General features: G+C 41.5%; 2 protein-coding genes across 3 annotated transcripts in view; one reads left to right on the forward strand and one right to left on the reverse strand.

Annotated features, from left to right (window-relative positions):
• Positions 1-2,852: 2,852 nt before the first annotated feature.
• Positions 2,853-18,451, reverse strand: LOC5516210 (antiviral innate immune response receptor RIG-I). Of its 2 annotated transcripts, XM_048731786.1 has the most exons (19): positions 18,317-18,451; positions 16,947-17,249; positions 16,781-16,849; positions 15,854-15,987; positions 15,168-15,339; positions 14,324-14,578; positions 13,539-13,661; positions 12,859-13,050; positions 12,088-12,354; positions 11,601-11,773; positions 11,037-11,237; positions 10,596-10,823; positions 9,801-9,967; positions 8,859-8,994; positions 8,172-8,409; positions 7,468-7,608; positions 5,785-5,969; positions 4,929-5,192; positions 2,853-4,158 (listed from the first exon to the last, which is right to left on the reverse strand). In XM_048731786.1, the coding sequence occupies exons 2-19, from the start codon at positions 17,218-17,220 to the stop codon at positions 3,910-3,912; spliced, it is 3,468 nt and encodes a 1,155-aa protein (XP_048587743.1). In that variant the 5' UTR covers positions 17,221-17,249; positions 18,317-18,451; the 3' UTR covers positions 2,853-3,909. The 2 variants fall into 2 exon arrangements, with proteins under 2 accessions (XP_048587743.1, XP_001636291.2); XM_001636241.3 differs by lacking the exon at positions 12,088-12,354.
• A 2,335-nt stretch (positions 18,452-20,786) lies between these two features.
• Positions 20,787-20,839, forward strand: part of LOC5516245 (ZP domain-containing protein) — a 6,375-nt gene continuing 6,322 nt past the window's right edge. The window contains exon 1 of the mRNA XM_032386091.2: positions 20,787-20,839. This exon is cut by the window's right edge and continues 93 nt beyond it. The gene's annotated coding sequence lies outside the window, so the exon portion shown is untranslated.

The raw sequence follows: 20,839 nt of genomic DNA on the forward strand, positions 1-20,839 counted from the left end.
AAAAAAACAAGAAAAAAAAAGCAATGAAAAAATAAATAAATAAATAAATAAATGAAAAAAAATAAAAAAAGACGAAGAAAAAAACAACGAAAGAGAAGGATTAAGAAGAAGAAAAACAAAAGAAGAGAAAAAAGAGGAGAAAAAGGAAAAGAAATAACGAAGAGAAAAAAAATTAAAATTCAATAAAACAACAAATACAAAAATAAGGTAAGGAAAAAAAAGAGCAAAGAAAGGCAGATCAGTGTATGTGTAATTAGTGTAGTATAACATTATATTGTAAGTGTTTTTTCCTTTATTTTTCAAATCTTACTTATGTTTGTATATTTTATGTATTTATGTAATTATTTTGTAGATTACAATAAAAAAAGGGAAAAAAACAACGTGAATACATAGTCAGCACACAAAAATTATTTTCTGCTTATTGGTGTAAGTAAAAAGAATTGCTCTACCCACTAGAAAATGATAACAAATCAAAACAAATTGTATATTCTCGAAGAAAATTTAGCTTCTTAAACAAACATAACAGGCATCGCTTTGCCCAGGAAGCAGCAGAAAAGAAACACAGGCGCTCGGGATTCCTGTGGCGATGCGTCGAGCGGGTTCCGCTTTTGGCATTTTCCCTTCCCTCCCTTAACAAAGGAATTTGTCGACCACAGAAGTCCCGAGTCTCGGTTTCTAACGTTCACAGACGCCTGCGGAGGAGGCTAAGTACCATCAAGCTTCTGCTTTCTCTTTGTCTTTGAACAACGGCATCTAAAATGCATTTAAATCATGGCTCTTTCTCACTCCTTAGCTCTGACAGAAGAGTACTAAAAACCTAGGGGTTTATTTTGTGTAAGCTCTCATCATTCTTTGCATTTTTAAGGGAGTTGTGCTGGTCTATTCTATTCTGCACCTTTTTATTACCCTTCTTATCGTTATGATAGCCAGCTGCATGGGACAAGGTTGTCAAACTGGTCTCTTCTTGTCGTATTACACGCTATTGTCATCAGGATAATGTTAGCTCTGGGGCTCTAAGCATCGTCTATCTCGTGTTTTTTTTTTATCATCCTTCTTATCACCATGATAACCTTGTGGCTCAATAAAGAGTTGAGTTCTGTACCTTTTTGATGATTCGATAATGATAACCTCATGGGGAAAGTCTCCATAGAGTCCTAAAGAATGAGGTACAGAGAGTGATTCCCATGCTAATACAGCGACGATGCCAGCAAGGTCCTCGCGGTTGGGGGGGGAGGGGGCTCTGATTTCCCGTCTACACGTAGCGTAATCGTATCGTAATCGCCCATCCACATGTATACGGCGATTCCGTAACGCTCTAGCTTTACACGTTACGACGCCATCTTGTTTTATTATACGGTTAGAGACTGGGTACGATTTTGACGTCATCGTGATTGAAAAGTTACGGATTCAACAGCCCACACGGATTCCGTAATCGAAAAGTTTCGGATTCGATCGTCCACACGTGTACGGAATCGAAGCGTATTTGTTCCGTTCCGCTTTCGTTTGCGGATTCGCCAGCGTAATCGTCGTATACGTGTGGACGATAGCCGTATCCGGATTCATTCGATCGCGTTTAAGTGTGGATTAGGCCTGAAACTCTAACGATTGACGATGGTGTTGATAACTTTTAGTGGGGCTTGGGGCATGCATTCAAGCAACAAAAGCCTTAGAATTAAAAGCAAACCTCCTCTGTATCTTTACATACTTACCGATTTCTGTCATTCCGGGATTTTTTTTTTCTTGGTGTTTAAGAAGGGAGAGGATGCCTCTCCCCTCCCTGTCGCAACTCAGTAATTCCTTAATGGTTGTTTTTTATTTTATTTTTTGATAATAATAACGCATAGGCCTAAATACAAATTTGTCATTTACAATTGGTAATCGCATTTACACAATTAGCAGCTATATATTTTTGCCATTTTTGCCGTAGCATTTAGTAGCGGTAGAAAATATGTCTGCTATGAACTTCCGCTCCTCAATGGCCAGATAACTGAAGGGCTCTCAGAGATATGAAAACTCCTCATGAACTTGACCACTTTACTTCTATCTTTTTATCGAAAAGATTTGAACAGAATCAAAGTAATCGCCACGGCAAAGAGATTGGTTTACAAAGAAAAAAATGTAGGAGATATTGAGCGAAAACAAAAGGGGTCTGGCTGATACTACGAAGGGCTACTAACTGATAAATGTTTTTGAGGGGAATCTTTCCACACAGCAAAAATTTGTAAAAAAAAAAAGAAATGGTTTGTGGGTAATTAAATTGCTTTATAGGCTAGGCTAGAGTGGTGAGGGCTGGAAAAAATAGGGTCAGGGGCGGATCCAGGAATTCCAAAAAGAAGGGGCCGTAATAAGGATTTAAAGAAGGGGGGGCCGGACTCATTGTTCTTCCGTGGATTTCCTTATATTTCTTGTTAATTGTATAGTCAATTATCTAAAAATAGATCCGCCCCTGGTGGTATGTGGGTATGTACACTTTCAGCTTGACTAGACTAGTTAGGGCTTATCAAATTATTTTGCTGCTGTTAGTACCGCCACGCTGATGGACATAACAGCTGTCCATGCTTGCCACATGTAATGATCGACTGTGAAAGTATATCAGACGATCCGCCTTCAATAACAAATGACCTACTTTACGCCAGCGTGTACTAGCGTTCCGTCTTGGCTTCTGTCCTCAAAGAGCGTCTTTATCGTGCTCTCGCGCGGTTCAATTGTGCTACTGACGACGATGAACGATAGCGCTAGGCCTGGTGGTGATTATATAAGGTGATAAGCGTAAAGCTATTGCCAAAATCGTGCGGTGATCAAACTAACTTATATAAGTCCCACAGTATTTTTAAATATCAAACAGTTATGGATACAACAAATAGCATTTTATTCGTGACGATCAAATTAGTTACCTGCATTTTTGTAAGAAGCGTTTATGTTTTTCAGGGCTTTTTCATGCTAATTTTTAGATTGAAAAGCATGTTAGCTATATGAACGTCCGCTTTAAAGTCAAGAGATAACCTTGATGACTCGGTAAAAAATAGACTTCTCAAGGAGTAAGGAAACAAATCAACCACAATGTAGAAGCGCCTCTGTGAACACAAATAGTCACACTGACGGGCCCTGACGTTTCTAGCATTAACGCATCGTCGGAGCAATGAATTGCATTGATTTATTCCTCTAATTCTACCAAGCCCTCTCAGATCACCTAGTTTCTCTACAGCTTGTCTGTAGTTTTTCTAGTCCTACCATTATCAAAAAGTCGTTTGTTTCTGACCAATGACGCTTGGCCAGGATTTTCTAAAGCGGAGAGAGGAGGGGAGAGGAAAGGCAGGCGAAATGCAGACAGTTTGTTTTATTATTCACCCCTCGACCCCCTCGCTCCGTTGCCAAATTTGACGTTAAAAACGTTATTTATATACCCATAAGAACACTTCTTATACCGCAGGGGCTACCGCACCACATAGCTCAGCAAAAGGAATCCGTTTTGCTTTCTATTGAGTAAGTTTGTAAGTGTTGCTATTTATTCTGCACTAGTTTTAACAATTCAAGTCTCCAATTACCCTCCTGGGAAGCTTTTTGAGTCGCTCGTTTTCTTTTGAGCAGAGAAAGCTCTGAGCTGGAGGGTAGTCTCCAATTAACACTCATAAAGACTAATTTATCTTAAACGCGGTCTGCATCGTCTGAATCTCGCCTGGAACTTGCCTTCCCCTCTTCACACTTTTCTTTTGTTTCATTGTGTGATGAAGGTTTCTAAATAAAAATAACGAAAATAAAAGACGTCATGCATTCTAAACGCCACTCAAGTGACCTCATGCATTCTAAACGCCACCCAAGTGACGTCATGCATTCTAAACGTCACCCAAGTGACGTCATGCATTTTAAACGCCACCCAAGTGACGCGACCTAAATATGCCGTCACGCAGCCTACAAGTCGTCATCGAAGCTCAGATCATCCATCAAACTGTCATTAAGCCCCGCCTCTTCTTCAGCGAGCACCTCCAAATAATCATCAACTTGCTTTATGTTCAGGGCAGCCTCTGTCCACTTCCGGTAGAGTTTTCGAGGGCCGCCCTCAATTTGGACCACAAAGCTATTGATCTTAAGGAGCGGCCACTCAGCCCCATGAATCTTTGCGGTCCTGCCCCAGTCTTGGCCGCATTTCTTGCAATGGACCTGTTTAGCAAAGGAATAAGTCATATAACGACCGCAAAGGACGGTGGGTCTAGCATCCTCTTCTGGCACTTTTTGCCGGGATAAAAAAAGACTGGAGGAGGGATACAAGTTTTTTTTTTCGCAGCGATGTTTGGGGACTACCCCAGAGCCCTATTGGCCCCCCGTCAAGCGCATAGCCGTCCCAGTCCTCTCCTCCTTCCAGTTTAATCAAGTGTCGATTCCGAATCTGGCTATTTTTAGTAACCACCACCCCACCACTGCGCATGAGCATTTTTACTCAACCTTCCCCCGCGCTTTGGCATTTACATCTTATTGTCTGCCGCTGTTTTGTGACTTTAAACGAAAAAAACACACCCTATTTGCACAAATACCATCGAAAGTTTCATTTTAGCATCAAGGATACGGGCAGTTGCGGTTTATTAAGGGGATGTAGTACTTTGAGGATTGCAAGATTTCGAAAACGAGACTTCATTCAAAATCAAGAGCGTGCTTCAAACACCGTTTTCGCTCTAACTTGCTGTTTCTTCGTGTTTCTCAACATTCATTATCTTCCTAATGGTCAAACGAAATCTGTAAGTTAGACATTAGATAGGATAGGAGTAGGACCAAATAAAAGGAGCAAATCCTCACGCGCGGTGGTGGGGTGGTGGTTACTAAAAATAGCCAGATTCGGCATCGACATGGTGCGCGGGTAATACCAAAGTGTCCCTCTCTTATCTTATGCTCTCTTGGATTATATATAAAAGTAAGTTCGAAAGGCCTTACGTCACCTTTGTATCCATGGTTATGCCGGTTATCAGCTTGGGCTTCTTGTGTGGTTTCAGTTCAATCTTGTCGCGCTTGAACTCGGGGCTGATCACGACATAATGGGAGCCTGAGACACACCGGAAATCACATGCCTCACACGCAAAGGTGTTACACTTCCGGCAGTAGAATCTAGCGGTAGCTGTATGCTGATTGACATCTCTCTTGCGCGCTTCAAGCTGGGATTTTATTTGACGAATACGCGCGTCCTTCTGCTGAAGCTGATCGATCTGTGCGATAGAACAAGAAAAAATATTATTATCACCACCCTTAGAAAAACGAATATCACCATCAACATAAATGATGAAAACCCTGCCGGCATAATAACACTATCGTTATATCGTCGCTGCTAAACACATTATCGTCCTTTTACAGAAGAAATGATTTGACTATGTAACGGTCATCGTCTCAAAATCGTTTCCTATGGCATGTATGTTTCCTAGTGCAGGCCCATACACAGGATTTTTGTTGGGGGGTGCGACATCCCAAAAAGTGGACCTGATTTATCTGGGGGGAGGGGGGTGTTTTCTGATATAAAAATCTGACCCCCCTCCTTCCCCCCCGAAAGAACAAAAAGGGATTTTTTATACCTTTGCACCATCTCCACGGGACGTTTATTGTTGGATTTGGCTACAAGAAGTCTGACTTATAGATTGATGACATACTAGCTTATGTTTTATAGTTTTGTCTACAAATAGCTCGTTTATTGAGAACCGAAAGTGGACTTTCGGCCGTTGTCGGGGGGGGGGGGGGGGAGGGGGGAGATGGGGATGCGTTCGCACTCCCTGCACCCTCCCCTCCCTGGGTACGGCCTGAATGTACCTCCTTCATGTACTCGTCCTGAGTCAGCTTTTGCACGGCCGCGACCGCGTCCGTCATCAGTATCTCTCGGTACTGGTTCAGCTTCTCTCGCTCGTGGCCTTTAGACCGAGCGTCAGCCAGATAAACATACTGGCCCTGATCTGCCCTAATCCGGCCACGCGCCTGGGTACTAGATATCTCATTGCCTGGGGAGAAACAACATGTTGATCAGCAAACAACAGTGGGGTAGCACATTCATGAATAGCGAACATGAGGCCCCGTCCACACAGATCCGGATTTTTTTTTTTTAAGAATTTGGCTCCCGCCACACGTATCCAGCGTAATTTCCGGCATTTATTATTTGGGGACTCTTACTACGGCCTTAAATAAGAAAAATAACTGGTTGTGTATCGTATGAGGTAGACTTACCATACGTATCGTGTCGTATCGTATGAGGTTGATACTTACCATACGTATACGTATCGTAACGTATGAGGTAAACGTAACGTATGAAGTAGACTTACCATGCGTACTCTAACGTATAACGTAGACTTACCATACGTATCGTGACGTATGAGGTAGACTTACCATACGTATCCTAACGTATGACGTAAACTTAGCATACGTATTCTAACGTATGACGTAGACTTACCATACGTATCGTAACGTATGGGTAGACTTGCCATACGTATCGTGACGTATGAGGTAGACTTACCATACGTATCGTGACGTATCGTATGAGGTTGATACTTACCATACGTATACGTATCGTAACGTATGAGGTAAACGTAACGTATGAAGTAGACTTACCATGCGTACTCTAACGTATGACGTAGACTTACCATACGTATCGTGACGTATGAGGTAGACTTACCATACGTATCCTAACGTATGACGTAAACTTTCCATACGTATTCTAACGTATGACGTAGACTTACCATACGTATCGTAACGTATGAGGTAGACTTACCATACGTATCGTAACGTATGAGGTAGACTTACCATACGTATCGTGACGTATGAGGTAGACTTACCATACGTATCGTGACGTATGAGGTAGACTTATCATACGTATCGTAACGTATGAGGTAAACTTACCATACGTATCGTAACGGATGACGTAAACTTACCATACGTATCGTAACGTATGGGTAGACTTACCATTTGTATCGTAACGTATGAGGTAGACTTACCATACGTATCGTAACGGATGACGTAGACTTACCATACGTATCGTAACGTATGAGGTAGACTTACCATACGTATCGTAACGGATGACGTATCCTTACCATACGTATCGTAACGGATGACGTAGACTTACCATACGTATCGTGACTAATGAGGTAGACTTACCATACGTATCGTAACGTATGAGGTAGACTTACCATACGTATCGTGACGTATGAGGTAGACTTACCATACGTATCGTAACGTATGAGGTAGACTTACCATACGTATCGTAACGTATGAGGTAGACTTACCATACGTATCGTAACGTATGAGGTAGACTTACCATACGTATCGTAACGTATGACGTAGACTTCCATACGTATCGTAACGTATGACGTAGACTTACCATACGTATCGTAACGTATGACGTAGACTTACCATACGTATCGTGACGTATGAGGTAGACTTACCATACGTATCGTAACGTATGAGGTAGACTTACCATACGTATCGTAAGGTATGAGGTAGACTTACCATACGTATCGTAACGGATGACAAAACTGCAATCTTTTATGTCCAAGCCCTCCTCGGCCACAGATGTCGCAATGAGAATGTTTACAACGCCTTTCTTGAATTCCTCGATGATGAGTTCCTGCTCTTGTTGAGACATTCCCACTGTGAACGTTAAATGAAAACCTCAAGGATTTGCGCGAATTTGCCACCTAAAATGTCATGTGATTTCTTAGTGGAAGTCGCCTTTTTATATGCCAGAAACAAGCTCCTCTTTCCATTTTTAGTAAACTTTGGCTACGCCCATGCAAGGTCACAAGTCCCACCTAAAGCTTTCATCCTCTTGGCAAAGATGATTTTCTAACAACTTTTTGTGCGTGATGATACTCATTATCTTTGCTTATGTTGAAACTGTCAATACTTCGTTTTTTGTTTTTCTACTTGTTTGAAACACGTCAGTGCATGTGTTTCATAGTGATATACCGTCACGGGTACCCTGTGTTAGAGGACACTCTTCCCAGGAACGACCATGTTTGGACACGTGTGACGCAGGTTTAGTTAGCGGATTACGGCTTGTTGAAGTACTACTAAATTTTTTTTATGTTAAATAAAAACCCAAGAACGTAAATGTCTCTAGGTCAAGCAATGAACTCAAAACAAGGAACATGGCGTCTGGACAAGAACGTTCCTAGCTATACACGAAAAACCGCAGGTTTCCCGCCACTCACCAACACCGTCTCCCCCACCGACGAGCGCCTTGGGCCTGAACTTATGCTTGAGGTCTTCCGACTCTTTGATCCACTCGACGAGCCCAACAGTAGAGCCACGTGTCACAGTGAATAGAATCCCCTTGGACTCTTTTGAGTCGTTCTCGTGGAATCCCAAGAGCAGTTTCTTCAGCTCCTCGAGTTTAGGGTTCGGGGTTTCGCCATGTATCGCGACGTGATTCTCCACCAGTTCTTTGGCCTTTCGATTAAATTAACATCAATCAATAATTTTCAGTTAATAGTCGTTAGTCAGTTGATAATTCGCCGTGGAAAAGTTCACTCAGATAGACTACATTAACACGATGCCGATTGAACTTTCAACCGCTTAAAAATCCGTACCGGAAATGGTGTTTACACGGAACCGTGCGAATTGTTCACACTGTTCGCACGGGTCTCGTACAGCTAGCTGTTTCTTTTTTTATCCAGCTATGGGGAGGTCCCATGTAAATTGAACGCGTAACCATACAAAATTTTGAGCGGCCGAAAATTCCACCAGTACCGTGTAATAAGGAACTTATGGTTTTTAGTCAACTCAGATCGAGATAGAGTTCTGTCAGAGTTTATAGTTTGCAGGTTCGCCATGTCTCGTGACGTGGATATTTGTTCCAGTTCTTCACCTTGTTGTATCACCCGCACCAGTGACCTTACCTTGTGGTACAGATTGTGCAGTAGTTTATCGTTCTCTGTGAACTTGGTCTCGTCCAGAGTGTCGAAGTACTCCTTGAGGCAGGTGAGGGCGTCCTTCATCCGTACCGTGTCATTGGTGAGGAGGGCCAGGTGGTACCTTTGGTGGAGAACATACAAAGCCGCGTATACTGAGTGGAATGAGATACGGGGGATTTAGGTGGTACCTTCACTTCCCTATGTCCAATAAGATGATTATTATACGCTATCAATTTCAAAGGCCTCGACCCCCGGTACGCAAGGCAAATTTTACGTATGACTACCTCCACTTTTCTTTTCCATGACGCGATTTCTTCAAACGTTATCATTGTTAAAGGCCTCGACTGCGGTACAGAAGGCAAATTTTACGCGGCCGTTTGAATACCTCCACTTTTCTTTCCCATAAGACGATTTATTCAAACGGTGCCAATGTCAAAGACCTCGGTCACACCGGTATACAAGGCAAATTTTACGCAGTCGTATGGCTACCTCCACTTTCAAACCTAAATTTAAGGGCCCGACATTAAAGCCCATATAACCTCTCAGAATTTCTAGATGTGGTCGATTCCTTGTATTTTTATCTACCAAATGTTATATGGTTCGTATGGAAACTATAAAACGCGCGTTCGTGCAAATTCAAATAACAGGTAACCCAAGCACTCTGTTTGTATTCTAGTATGTAAGAGAATTGATATAAAGATGAAAAATGGAACAAAAGAAAATAGACATAATATTAGACTCAACTTTTCTTGTCTCTTTGGAATCTCTCCTGAGTATTATGGGCCCATTTTACTCACTCGTTTCCCTTTCACCACCCGTTCTGTATTGTAGGGCTGATGAAAGGAAAACGAGTGAGTATATGCTGCTTTTTGGCTAGATTGTAAAAACTTTAACAAAGCAAAAAAAAAAACGTGACCATTTACTCACTGCCGCAGTTGCTCGATGTACGTAGTAAGTTGACGAAGCCCTAAGGCGCATGCCTGTTTGCTGATGACCTCAATCCACTGGCGGTATTGCTGGCTCACCCGGTTGCAGGGTGGCTGCTGGAGGTCTGGGAGAGACTTCTTTGCCGCTTTTTCGATCTTATCCATCACCTAGAGCAAAAAATGAAAATATTGAGGGTTTATAGATTCGTTTCAAAACAATTCTGTTGATAGGCGCGATCATCCGGGAACTTCCGCTTTTAGGCGGGAAAATGTAAACGCGGTTGTATTGAGTTATGGTTGTAGATGTTGACCGATAACTCGATTTGTCCAGAGAAATAAATCATATGACAGCATGCATCATATGATACGAACCTGTTTTACAACATTGCACAAAAGTTAAACTCAATCCTAGGAAATTAGTATTTTCTAAAATATCGAGCAAATGAAACATCTTTTAAGATCGCAAAAATTCTAGTAAAGTCAGTTTACATTTGTTGTCTGTGTGGACGATAAAAAAAGCAAGTTGTGCTGACCCGGTTTCGAACCTTGGCCTCTTGCACGGGGAACGAAGCCCGCACTACTGAGCTATCGATGCAATGAAAGGCTGGAAGAGGTCCCAAGAGACTCGCGCCCAATTAGACTTCCATAGACTTTCATTCAACACTTCAGCGAGCTGTGCGTGGCGTAACTGTCTAAGACAGGGCAAGGAACCTGGTTTAGCCTCCATATTAATTCGCGGGTGCGCTTTGGCGGAGTTCGCATTAGGGCACTGCGCAAAATACAAATAAATTTTTACCTGGTTGCACGCTCGAGTAAACGGACTCAGTGACTGGCTTGTATTGACGCGAATGACTTTCCTTTCTGGAACTCCTCCTGTCACGCAATCTTTAAGCTCGTTGACATTTTCACGCACCGTGTTGATGTGTTGCGCATCCATGTTCGCGCAGATCTGCAGGATGTGCTTATGTGCGTTCTCAACAGTGTTGGATTTACCGACGCCAAGAGAGGCGGTGAGGCCTACCACCTGGTCAAGCATTTACGAAATTAGTAACATAACAGATAACACGATTACACACGGTCACCCAATTAGTAACTCAAAAGGTCACGCAATGAAAGGGGTTTAACACAACAGAAAACGCGATGAAAGGGGTGTAAGATTACACACGGTCACGCAATTAGTAAGGCAACAGGTAACGCAAATGGGGAGCCTGGGTACCTGTGGTGTGTTGTAGTATACCTGTGGGAGGCCCTTGTGTTTTTTCAGCTTCAGGTCGATATATTGGTGCATAATCTTGTTGTACGAGTGATTTTTATTGGTGTGATGACACTCGTCAAATATCAGCAGGGATAGGTCAGATAAGGATATAGAGGACAGCTCATTCTTGTTTTGAAGCGCGTTCAGCAGAATTTGCGCTGTGAGTACCACAACGTCGTTAGCCTGAAACCAGATACAAGAATACGCTACTTTTAAAAGAAAAGAATTAAAAGCCTCTAAACAGGATGGGCATTCTCTTAACAAGATTTCCAGTTTGAAACAGGATTGAAATGCTCTTAAACAAGATAATCAGGCTCGAAAAAATCGAGAAGACTATACAAGCAATTGGAAAGCGAGATTGGGTGATCTAAACCGGATGGACAGGATCTAAACCTTTTAATTGGCAGGATCAAAATAGGATTGGCAGGCTTTAAACAGGTTGGCAAGATTGTAACAAGAATTCAGGATCTAATCAAGATAAACAGAATCTAGATGGGATTGTCAGCCTCTAAGTAAGGTTGTCAGGCTCCAACAAGCTATACTTACCTTAAGAAGGAATTTCAGGGGGATTTCTGTAGAGTTCACTCCGGAAATGTCGCATACAGCATAATTGCTGAGATATGCCTCAAAGCGCTGCCGCTGTTGTAGCACAAGATTTTGTGTGCTGACGATGAAGATTACTTTAGGCCCAGTTATCTGATCCGGTATCTCAACAGCGCCTAACAAATGAACAACAAACATTAGTTTAACATTCTTTCTTTATCATCGGAGTTTACCCAGACTCGTTATCATCGTGTGCTAAAAAAGCATTAGAAGTGAAGAGTTAGCAAGCTGTTACCCCAGGGTTGCTAATAATATATGGTGCATTCTCCTAATCTACCATTTTTGATAACGACATCAATTTTTCTTTTCCGTGGTCGCCTACGAGGGCTTCGACTGTGCAGTGTTATTTGGAGAGAAATAAGAACGCTGAATAGTGCGAGCTAGCTTATATAAAAAGTATAAAGCTTAATAGGACATCATATCCTCTCACCATTAAAGCCTCTTTGAACAGAGCATTCCTTAGATTTAGGCTTATCCCCGCTATCTTTAGTAAGGCGACGTTTTCGACAGTCTGTTACACCCGTTTCTTTGCGTATAGATTTTTCATCCTCGGAGTCTGATGATTGTTCATCAGAATCAAATCCACCGACCGCCCTCCAGCCAGTTTGTGAATTCTCCACAATCTTAGGGAGTTTTTGACGCTTATTTAGTTTATCTACGCTGTCCTTGTTGGAAGCAAAAACCTCCCATATTTCCTCTATAGATTCAAGACCACAGTGTTAACATAACAGGCGCGTGGCCAGAATTTGTACGGGGTCGTAAGAGGAAGAAGTTGCCCGAGGTTCTAACGGTCCTAACGTATAAATAAGGAGTACTTCAGCAAACTCGGTTCTGGACGACGGACGGGTTTTTGTGTTAAACTATCGCGTCGCTGGCGAGTTCCTATGTAAGACGTAAGTTGAAAAGATAAGTCATATTTCATCGGCTTGGAGCGAAGACTTAATGTAGAAGGAATATGTTCAACTAAGAATGGACTGTAGAAGAACTTTGTTCTTTTTTCCATATTAATATGAAGATAAATATAAAGAAAATTTCGTAAAAAAGGCCCCTCCAACAAACGAAGTTTTCAGTTTTTTTCTGTCCTTGTTCCCCAATATCATGCAAGTACGCGCCCCTTTATATACTAATTTTGTAAACTCAACCAAAAAGGAAAAAAAAGGAATTTAAACACATTTCTTTGAATTATTTGTGAACTACAAACCTTTTGCATGATCGGAGTGCTTGTCAAGATGTTGCTTAGCGATCTCCATAGCAACGAATGTCTTGCCGCTATTGGTCGGCGCACAGATGACGGTGTTGTACCCCTGGATCGCGGGCTCAGCGAGCTCCTCTTGGTACTTGCGGAGCTTGAGGTCATGAGCCAGGGCCGAGCCGTGGTTAGATTCAAGGTAGACTGGGACCGACAATGAAGAAAGTGAGTTCAACAAAGAATAGCAGGCTTTGTTTTACACACACGTGTTATTATTATATTAGTATTATTAGGGGCACTTGCACGAAGCTTTCCTGTTTTCAGTTTTCCTGTTTTCTTCATTCAAGCAATCAATTTTCCTTAAAAATGGATTTTTGTGAAGGATCTATGTGGTTTATTCTCATCAATTTCAATGTCTGAGTAAACAAACAGCATGTAAGGAAACCTTAAAGTGCTATTCTCAGCACACTTATATCCGGTCTATGGAAGACTATTTAAACCATAATACTTTCTGTAAAAAAAATGTCACTTCGTGAACCTGTATAGCTAGTTCGGTTATTCTGCATGATATTGACTGTATCCGAGCACCAAAGTAACACTAAAATCGCTCTTCGCCTTTGAAAGTGACCCCTATAAGCTAACTTATATCGGGACAGTACCTCTTCTAAGCTAACCAATCACGTGACACCCACCTGGCGGGATATTTATAGAGATGTCCTGTTCATCCAGAAAGTCGGTCTCGTGACCATCACTGCCTCTGGCTGACCGAAGCAGGTCATCCCCAGTCCTCTCGACTTCTTGCTCGGCTTCAACATCTAAACAATTTACAAAATAAACGTATTTTCTAAGAGACGTAAAGAACAGATGACAGGCATAACCTTTATACCATATTTTGCAATTTTCTGAAAAGTGACGTATGAGTAATTCATTTTTTTTTTTGCATTGTCATTTTAGCCATGGCCGTAACTAGGATTTTGAGCAGGGGGCGGGGGGGGGGGGGGGGGGGGGTATTTTCTCTTAGGTAGCCCGTCCTACCTCGTAGTGGTGCTTAATTTTTCTTAATTACAGCTGACCTTTCCGGTCGAGTGGAGGAGATCTTCCGAACCCCCCCCCCCCCCCCCCCCCCCCCCCCACCCCCCCGGGTGTGGGCCTGTTAGGTGTCCTGCCCCTCTCTTCTAAGTAGTTTTAAACTACAATAATGATGGAGAAACACTGTGATAGTCAGCTGCCATATAGTAATATACTTTCTTCTTTTGATATTAAAATTTTTTCATTACCCTTAAAAAAGGGAAGATGCATTCAATTGGGAAAACAATAAGCGGTACGACATGGATTCTAGAAGTAGTGATTTCACGTGACCGCTTTATAGAGGTTGGCCGCCTATAAATTCCACCTCAAAGGAGGCTGGTCGCTGAATTGGTGCCCGCTTAGGAGAGGTACAAATCTAACTGTATTTATTTCGAAATTAAGTGATTACCTTCGAGAATGTTTTTGATACGCTCCATATCTTCCTCTAAGAAATTCATCATTAGTTCAAGTGGCAGACGGTCTTTTTTCCCGCCCATATTTGACAGGGGCCTGGTAACAAGCAGTTCCTGGCAGATTTCTTGGAACTTTCCGTTTTCCCAAATTCCTTTAAACTCGTCTACGGCAGCGATGGTCGCGAACCGAAACACGGCAACCACTGAGTCCTTCATGTATTGGTCAGCTGACGGCTTTTCACTTTCACTCTCTGTGAAAATGAAGAGAACAATAGTGCGAAGAGGTTTTACATGTGACTTTTTATTGATTGATTTTTGCAAGTTACCGGTAGCTATTATCCAGTGTTTTGATAAAGCGACACCTCCCTTACCCCTCCCTCCCTTTCATCCCTCCATCCCTTACTTCCCTTCCTCCCTCGCCCCTCGCCCCTCCCTTCCTCTCTTTTCCATTTATATTCAAAGGCATAGGCATCGAAACCACAGTCAAAAGATTCATACAAAACTTTTATCATGGGTACGCGCTCACCCCCCCCCCCCCCCCCCCCCCCCCCAGGATCCGGAATCTCACACCCTAGAAATTTGACGAAATATACAGCGCCATTGCCAACTCTGGGAATCCGTGTGATGGATGGATTTTTTTTCCTATGAATTCTTCTTTGAGTCCTATGAGTTCTTCTTTAATGCAGGTAAATGTAAAAGTATAATCTGTTTTACAATGATATACATTGAATACGGCTCGTGGAAAAATTGGACGTCCAAGCCTAGCCTTATGAGATTTCGCTTGCGTGTATCATGTAAAAATATAACCCTTTTTAATTTACACTAAAGCTTCATACCAACCTGATCCTGCATGCTCTGAAGCAAGTACCACATCATTCAACTTTTGAGATAATTCTTCCGTTTCCGGTTCAAGTTCGATTTCCGGTTTTGCTTCCTCGTGTCTGCTTCCTCGTGGCGACAACGGTCCGCCCATCTGTTTTGTCTGAACAAATTCGATTCCGCGCGGGAGCTCCTACAGGAAAAATATTTGATCAGTGTCTACATATTGAACAACCTCGTCCCCAGACGCCATATTGAAAATTTCGTGGTTGCATATTGAACAATTGGGTGCAGTGAGGGCCTCTTGCAAAAGAGTCGCAAGATCTCAAGCATTTTTCCAATCTCGTTCGCAGCGCTGGCAAATTTCTGAGCTAATGGCCAGAGCGATTGAGTTTTGATAGTGCCGAAATTTTTTTATTCTATGAACTTATGTTTTTTTTTATTCTTTCTTTTTTTAATGTTTGTTTTTTATTCGAAACACACAGAGGCCAGGAGACGATTGCTACGTAGCATTTTAGCAAACGGAAAAATTAGTCATAGGCTCTGGGGACGAAATAGACATTGCTCTACAGTGTCTATACCTTGGAATCTCCCCCCCCCCCCCCTGACGGGGCTTTAACTGACGGGCATTGAATTGTGGTATGCAAAAATCGCTCAAATTTTGAATCCATAGGTTATAAAGAAAGGAATAGATAGGTTATACATACTTTGTTGAATTCTTTGCGTATTTCCTTTGTATCCTCGGAACGCAATTTGGCGAATTTCTCCGCCACCAGTTTTTCGATGTCCAGCTGACGATCAGGAAGATCTTTCTTCGTAATGCGCCCGGTGATACGAATATCTGACACGAACAAGTATCGATTACATTGTGTTGTCATTTTTTAAATAGAGTTTTAAAAAATTCCCGCCGCGCTGTTTATTTTTGGCGTACAAGACCAAGAGCATGGTCGTGCGATAGCGATAGCATGGCGTCTCAATATAGCCATAACAGGTTGATCGAAAAGAAGGGAGAAGTAAGAACAAATTTGAATACTTAATTTAAAAAAAAAAAGCTTTCCAAAATCGGCCAACAGCTTTGTCGAGATGACACAAACACCAGGCTTCGCCTGACCCTCATTATCATAATGGGCCATTTGATTCGGTGCCCCCCTCCCCCCATGGAAGAATTCTTGATCCGCCCCCTGGAGTCTCGTATCACTATTGATCTTCTCCACAAACAAGAATTCTCCTAGCTGAGGTATGAAAGGCGGCTACGCCCTCGTATCACTATTGATCTTCTCCACAAACAAGAATTCTCCTAGCTGAGGTATGAAAGGCGGCTACGCCCTCGTATCACTATTGATCTTCTCCACAAACAAGAATTCTCCTAGCTGAGGTATGAAAGGCGGCTACGCCCACGCCCCTCCTTCAATCCTAAATCTGGTAATGGTCATCAACTATATGCTTTGAAACTCTACCGTGCATGAATTAGTAAAAAGGAAAAAAATAAATGTATTTCGTCACCAGTTAGCCATTACTTTGCTCCCGTTTCTATTGGGGACCAGGTGCCGTGAAAGTACCATGTCAATTCATTTCCGTACCCTGCCCACCCCCGTCTTTGCCTTGCCTAGGTTATTATTTGAATATGGACGTACCAACAGCGGATCCGATTTTGTAGAATCTTCTGGTGTCTTCTTTCTCATGCTGTATATCCTCATCGCTCACTACGAATAAAATTTACATTTTACTTACATTAATACTAAACAAACGAAGCGAATCCAGGCGCAGTAACGTGTCATGCTATATTTTTCTCATCCTTACCTTCAAAGCTATGATCAAGTAATAGCGCTATATGCCCCAATCCCTCACATCTCACGGCCAATACAAACTGCTCGAACCCATTCTTCCGTCGCTTGAGCTTGTCAATAAGAGTCCATGTGGCTCTGGTAGCTCCTTTGTTATTTTCATCGCATTCAACTTGCTCCGAGTCCGCCCCGGTCAAACAGGTGAGGTGGGGTAGTAGTTCGGTTGGCCGGAAGTCATGTTGGAAATACTGCAGTCGCTTAGTGATCAGCTCCCGCTGCTTGGGTTGCATCTTGTGTCACGTAACTCGTCACGCAGTTTCTGTTGGAAAATGAAAAGGATTGAGGGAGAACAAATGCGGAAACAAATTTCAAGAAAATTGGCGTTATGGGTAGGGGGAAAGGGGGGGGGCATGATTAAGAAAGTGTACGTGCAATAGGGGCTTGGGCACGCTCAGGATTTTAGCGGCAATATAACAGCAAGGCAGATTATTATTATTATTATTTTTTACATAAAGGAGGACACCACAACAACTTGTTCACAAGCCATTTTTGCTATTTAGCAAAATACCAAATGCGAAAAAGCATCCATTTTCATCAGGTGATTTAGAAGGTTCTTGCGATAATTTCGATTAAAGCTGGTAAATGAAGTATGAACCTCCGTTGATGGATTCTTTCGTCATTGTTATGGTATACCTGCTGAATTTGCTAGTTACCAGGCCGTGCGCAGCATGGCTTAGCTTGTAGTAAAATGGAACGAATAAAACAGTCATATATAATGAATCAGCCGATTGTGGGGCCATACAGTTTCTTATTCAGAAAAGGCTTATTTTCATTGAAAGATTTTATCTTTTATTCGCTTTCTGGAGTGACGGAACCAAATATTTCTGTGTTTATTTTGGCTGTAATTTGCCATTTAAAAAAGTTATAAAGTACATGATTTCTATGCATAAGTGGCCTATTGGCTAATACAAAAACCCACAAATGCCTATTATTTTTTAAACCGCGCAAAATTAATACGAATAAGGTAGGAAAATATAATAATTTAGTTGTTATTAAAGAAAATCGTGCTACGGTTCCCAGAAATATGACTATTCAATGAGTTCTACGAATTATGAATACTAAATGTGAATAATGAATCATAGTAAAAAAAAAATACTTGGTAAAACAACCTTTATCGTATACACTAAAAGATAAGGAGCCAAACAAAAGTTTACCACTACTTCTTTATAGATATGCAATGCAATCGAGGTTTAGTTAGAACGGTAAAAAGAGGTTTCGTACAAACTTTTATGTAGATAGCGATTTTTAAACGAATAAAAACCAATGCGTTTTGCCTTGGTCATTAACAAAACCAAAGATGTAAATGAAACACTACGATGTTCTTACCTAGTAAAGAATGTTTTTCTTCTCTCTCTTTACCTTCCTTTCGGCTACGAAGTTCAAGGGATGCGCTGCGAAGCTCTGAACTCTTCTTCTCGCTTCAACGTATTTATACTAGGGAGGATGACGTCACTTAGTGATGTAGGGGGTTTCCCCTCGCCTCGGCAGCATGCCTATGGGAACTTTCCCTTCGATTATCTTGTACGTTTGATTTGATACAAACAATAAGAAAATTTACTAATCAGTAAAAAGAGAGGTTAATAAATCAGCGAAACGTCACGTTACTTATTTTAAGTTTCGTTTTCATTTTGTTGAACAAAAACTATAACTATCTTTGAAGATTAATAAATTTATGCGGTGCTCACAAAAGCGCAAACACAAAAGGCCGAAAATAAATTCCGCGAAAAAGGATGGTAAAAATAAAACCATAGGAACAGATGTCTGAAACGTAGATGATAATAACACAGAGGATAGCAAAACCACATAAAAATTGAATTTAGGAATTAGGTTTTTGCAAGATTACAATAATACAATATTTGTTTTCAGAGCTAGTATTTAAAAAGTCCGAATTGTGCAATCAATGGTGCAATGCAGATAATTTATGGATTCAGCACATTACGGCTAGATGCCCCTAGATGCCAGGGGATGGGGGTTAAACACTTAGTGAGAATGCTATGCGTAGAAAAAAAAATTGTGGGTTTTTTATTGACAAACCCCCTAGGAGGCAAGAACAAAAATGTGTTTTTCTGTGCTAAAAACGTCTTAATTAATGCAATAATGATAAAACCTACAAAGGGAGGAATAGGAGTCGGAAGTCAAATATAAAGGGTCACCCCCCCCCCCCCCCCATGTAAAATGATCATACCTCTCTCCCCCTTCCTTTCCTTTCCTGGATTTTGCAAAAGGCTAGATCTACCCCTGTACCTCTATAAGTCTCGAAGGAGAAAGGGTGGTCTATATGAGTTAAAATCTAAAATAAAAAGTGTTTGAAAGCATTATGCTTCTTTAAATAAAGAGCATTGGATAAGGGAGGGGCAGGTGGGGTGAGGGAGGGGCAGGTGGGGTGAGGGTGCGCAAATGGGGTAAGGGAGGGGCAGGTGGGGTGAGGGAGGGGCAGGTGGGGTGAGGGAGGGGCAGGTGGGGTGAGGGAGCGCCCTTACTCACATGAGATTTTTACCTTTTTTTGGGTTATGTTTTTATTAGACACAGCTAGTTGCAGTGTTTATTATATATATATATACAAAACAATCTCCTACACTAAACTACAGTACTAAGTACTTGATTTGAAAGCATTTTTCTTTGTAAAATAATAAAAAAAATATCAGGGTTGCGGTTGTCTGTAATTCTGTTTTTGGAATTCCTCATCAATACCTGAAATATGATGAATAGAAGAATGTTATTACTTAGAAGCCAAAACATTTGATGGTTTTTCATGATTTTCAAAAAGCTTACCAACATATTCTAAATGATTTAGATTCTAAAAATATTTGTTCCCACTAAAGCAAAGCACAATGTCTTGCTGCGTTTTTCATATAACAAACTCTAATTAAGCAGACACCCTTTTTATTACAGATGCTTTCACTTTTCTGACTTTATCAGTCAAATGAAACCTCAATTATGTGGACACCTCTATATAATAGACACATTCCAAGGGTATCTGTTCTATAGAGGCTCCACTGTATTCCATATATGCCACCAGGATGCTGGTACCAGGATGCTTGTAATAAATAAGAAAATAAGAATGTGCATATTTTTGGGGTTTCAAATAAACTGGTATCTCATTGCACCCTCAGGTCTACGGCATCTGTGGGCTGAATTGATGTCTTTTAAATAAAAAGAAATAGATAAATATCTCCCCTACAAACAGAAAGAAAAAGTTTTGGTAAGGTTATGATCACAAAGCAAATAAAAAACACATGGGAGAAGCTACAAAATTATGGTCCTATGCTTTTTCGTCTACTTACGAGCTACAACATGGTGACAGCCTGTTTTACCCAATGCCCTAATAAAGTCAAACATGCCATTCCTTCTCCGTTTGAGTCTATCAACAAGAAGATAAGCTGCTCTTCTGCTCCCCCTGTTCTCCTCCTCACACAAAATTTGCTCTTTGTCATCGTCGGTTAGGCAGGGTAAGTATGGCATCATGTCTCCAGGTAACAGCAACTTGCAGTTACGGGAATCCTTGCTCTAATGGCGGCAGCTGCTCCGTGGATGGATCTGGTGATTAAACTTGCACCTGCCCATCTGGATTCATTGGAAAGAACTGCGACAAAGCTACTTCATGACGAGTGCTGTAACAATGAACCAGTGATTGCTATAAATAATGAAAAGTGTACATGTATATAAGTTTTTTTGTCTTTGTTTTCTTCTTTATTAGAAATTTGTACGTTCAGTGACCCCTGTAAAAATGGCGGCTCGTGCTCGGTGGATGTAATGATGTAATAATGTAATGTAATTATGCAATACGACTGCTTCAACTACTATTTTTTATTATATACCTTTTATTACTAGAAACCTGTAGTAACAGCA

The sequence above is a fragment of the Nematostella vectensis genome, chromosome 8, assembly GCF_932526225.1.
Source record: "Nematostella vectensis chromosome 8, jaNemVect1.1, whole genome shotgun sequence".
Classification (NCBI taxonomy): domain Eukaryota; kingdom Metazoa; phylum Cnidaria; class Anthozoa; order Actiniaria; family Edwardsiidae; genus Nematostella; species Nematostella vectensis.

Bases quoted from the DNA above. Each gene is read 5' to 3' on its own strand.
- LOC5516210 (XM_048731786.1), bottom strand. From the start codon at position 17,220: ATGCAACCCAAGCAGCGGGAGCTGATCACTAAGCGACTGCAGTATTTC. The intron at 15,988-16,780 runs GTACGTCCATAT...TGTTCGTGTCAG, and splicing joins CAAAATCGGATCCGCTGTTG to ATATTCGTATCACCGGGCGC. The intron at 4,159-4,928 runs GTGACGTAAGGC...TTTGCTAAACAG, and splicing joins GCATAACCATGGATACAAAG to GTCCATTGCAAGAAATGCGG.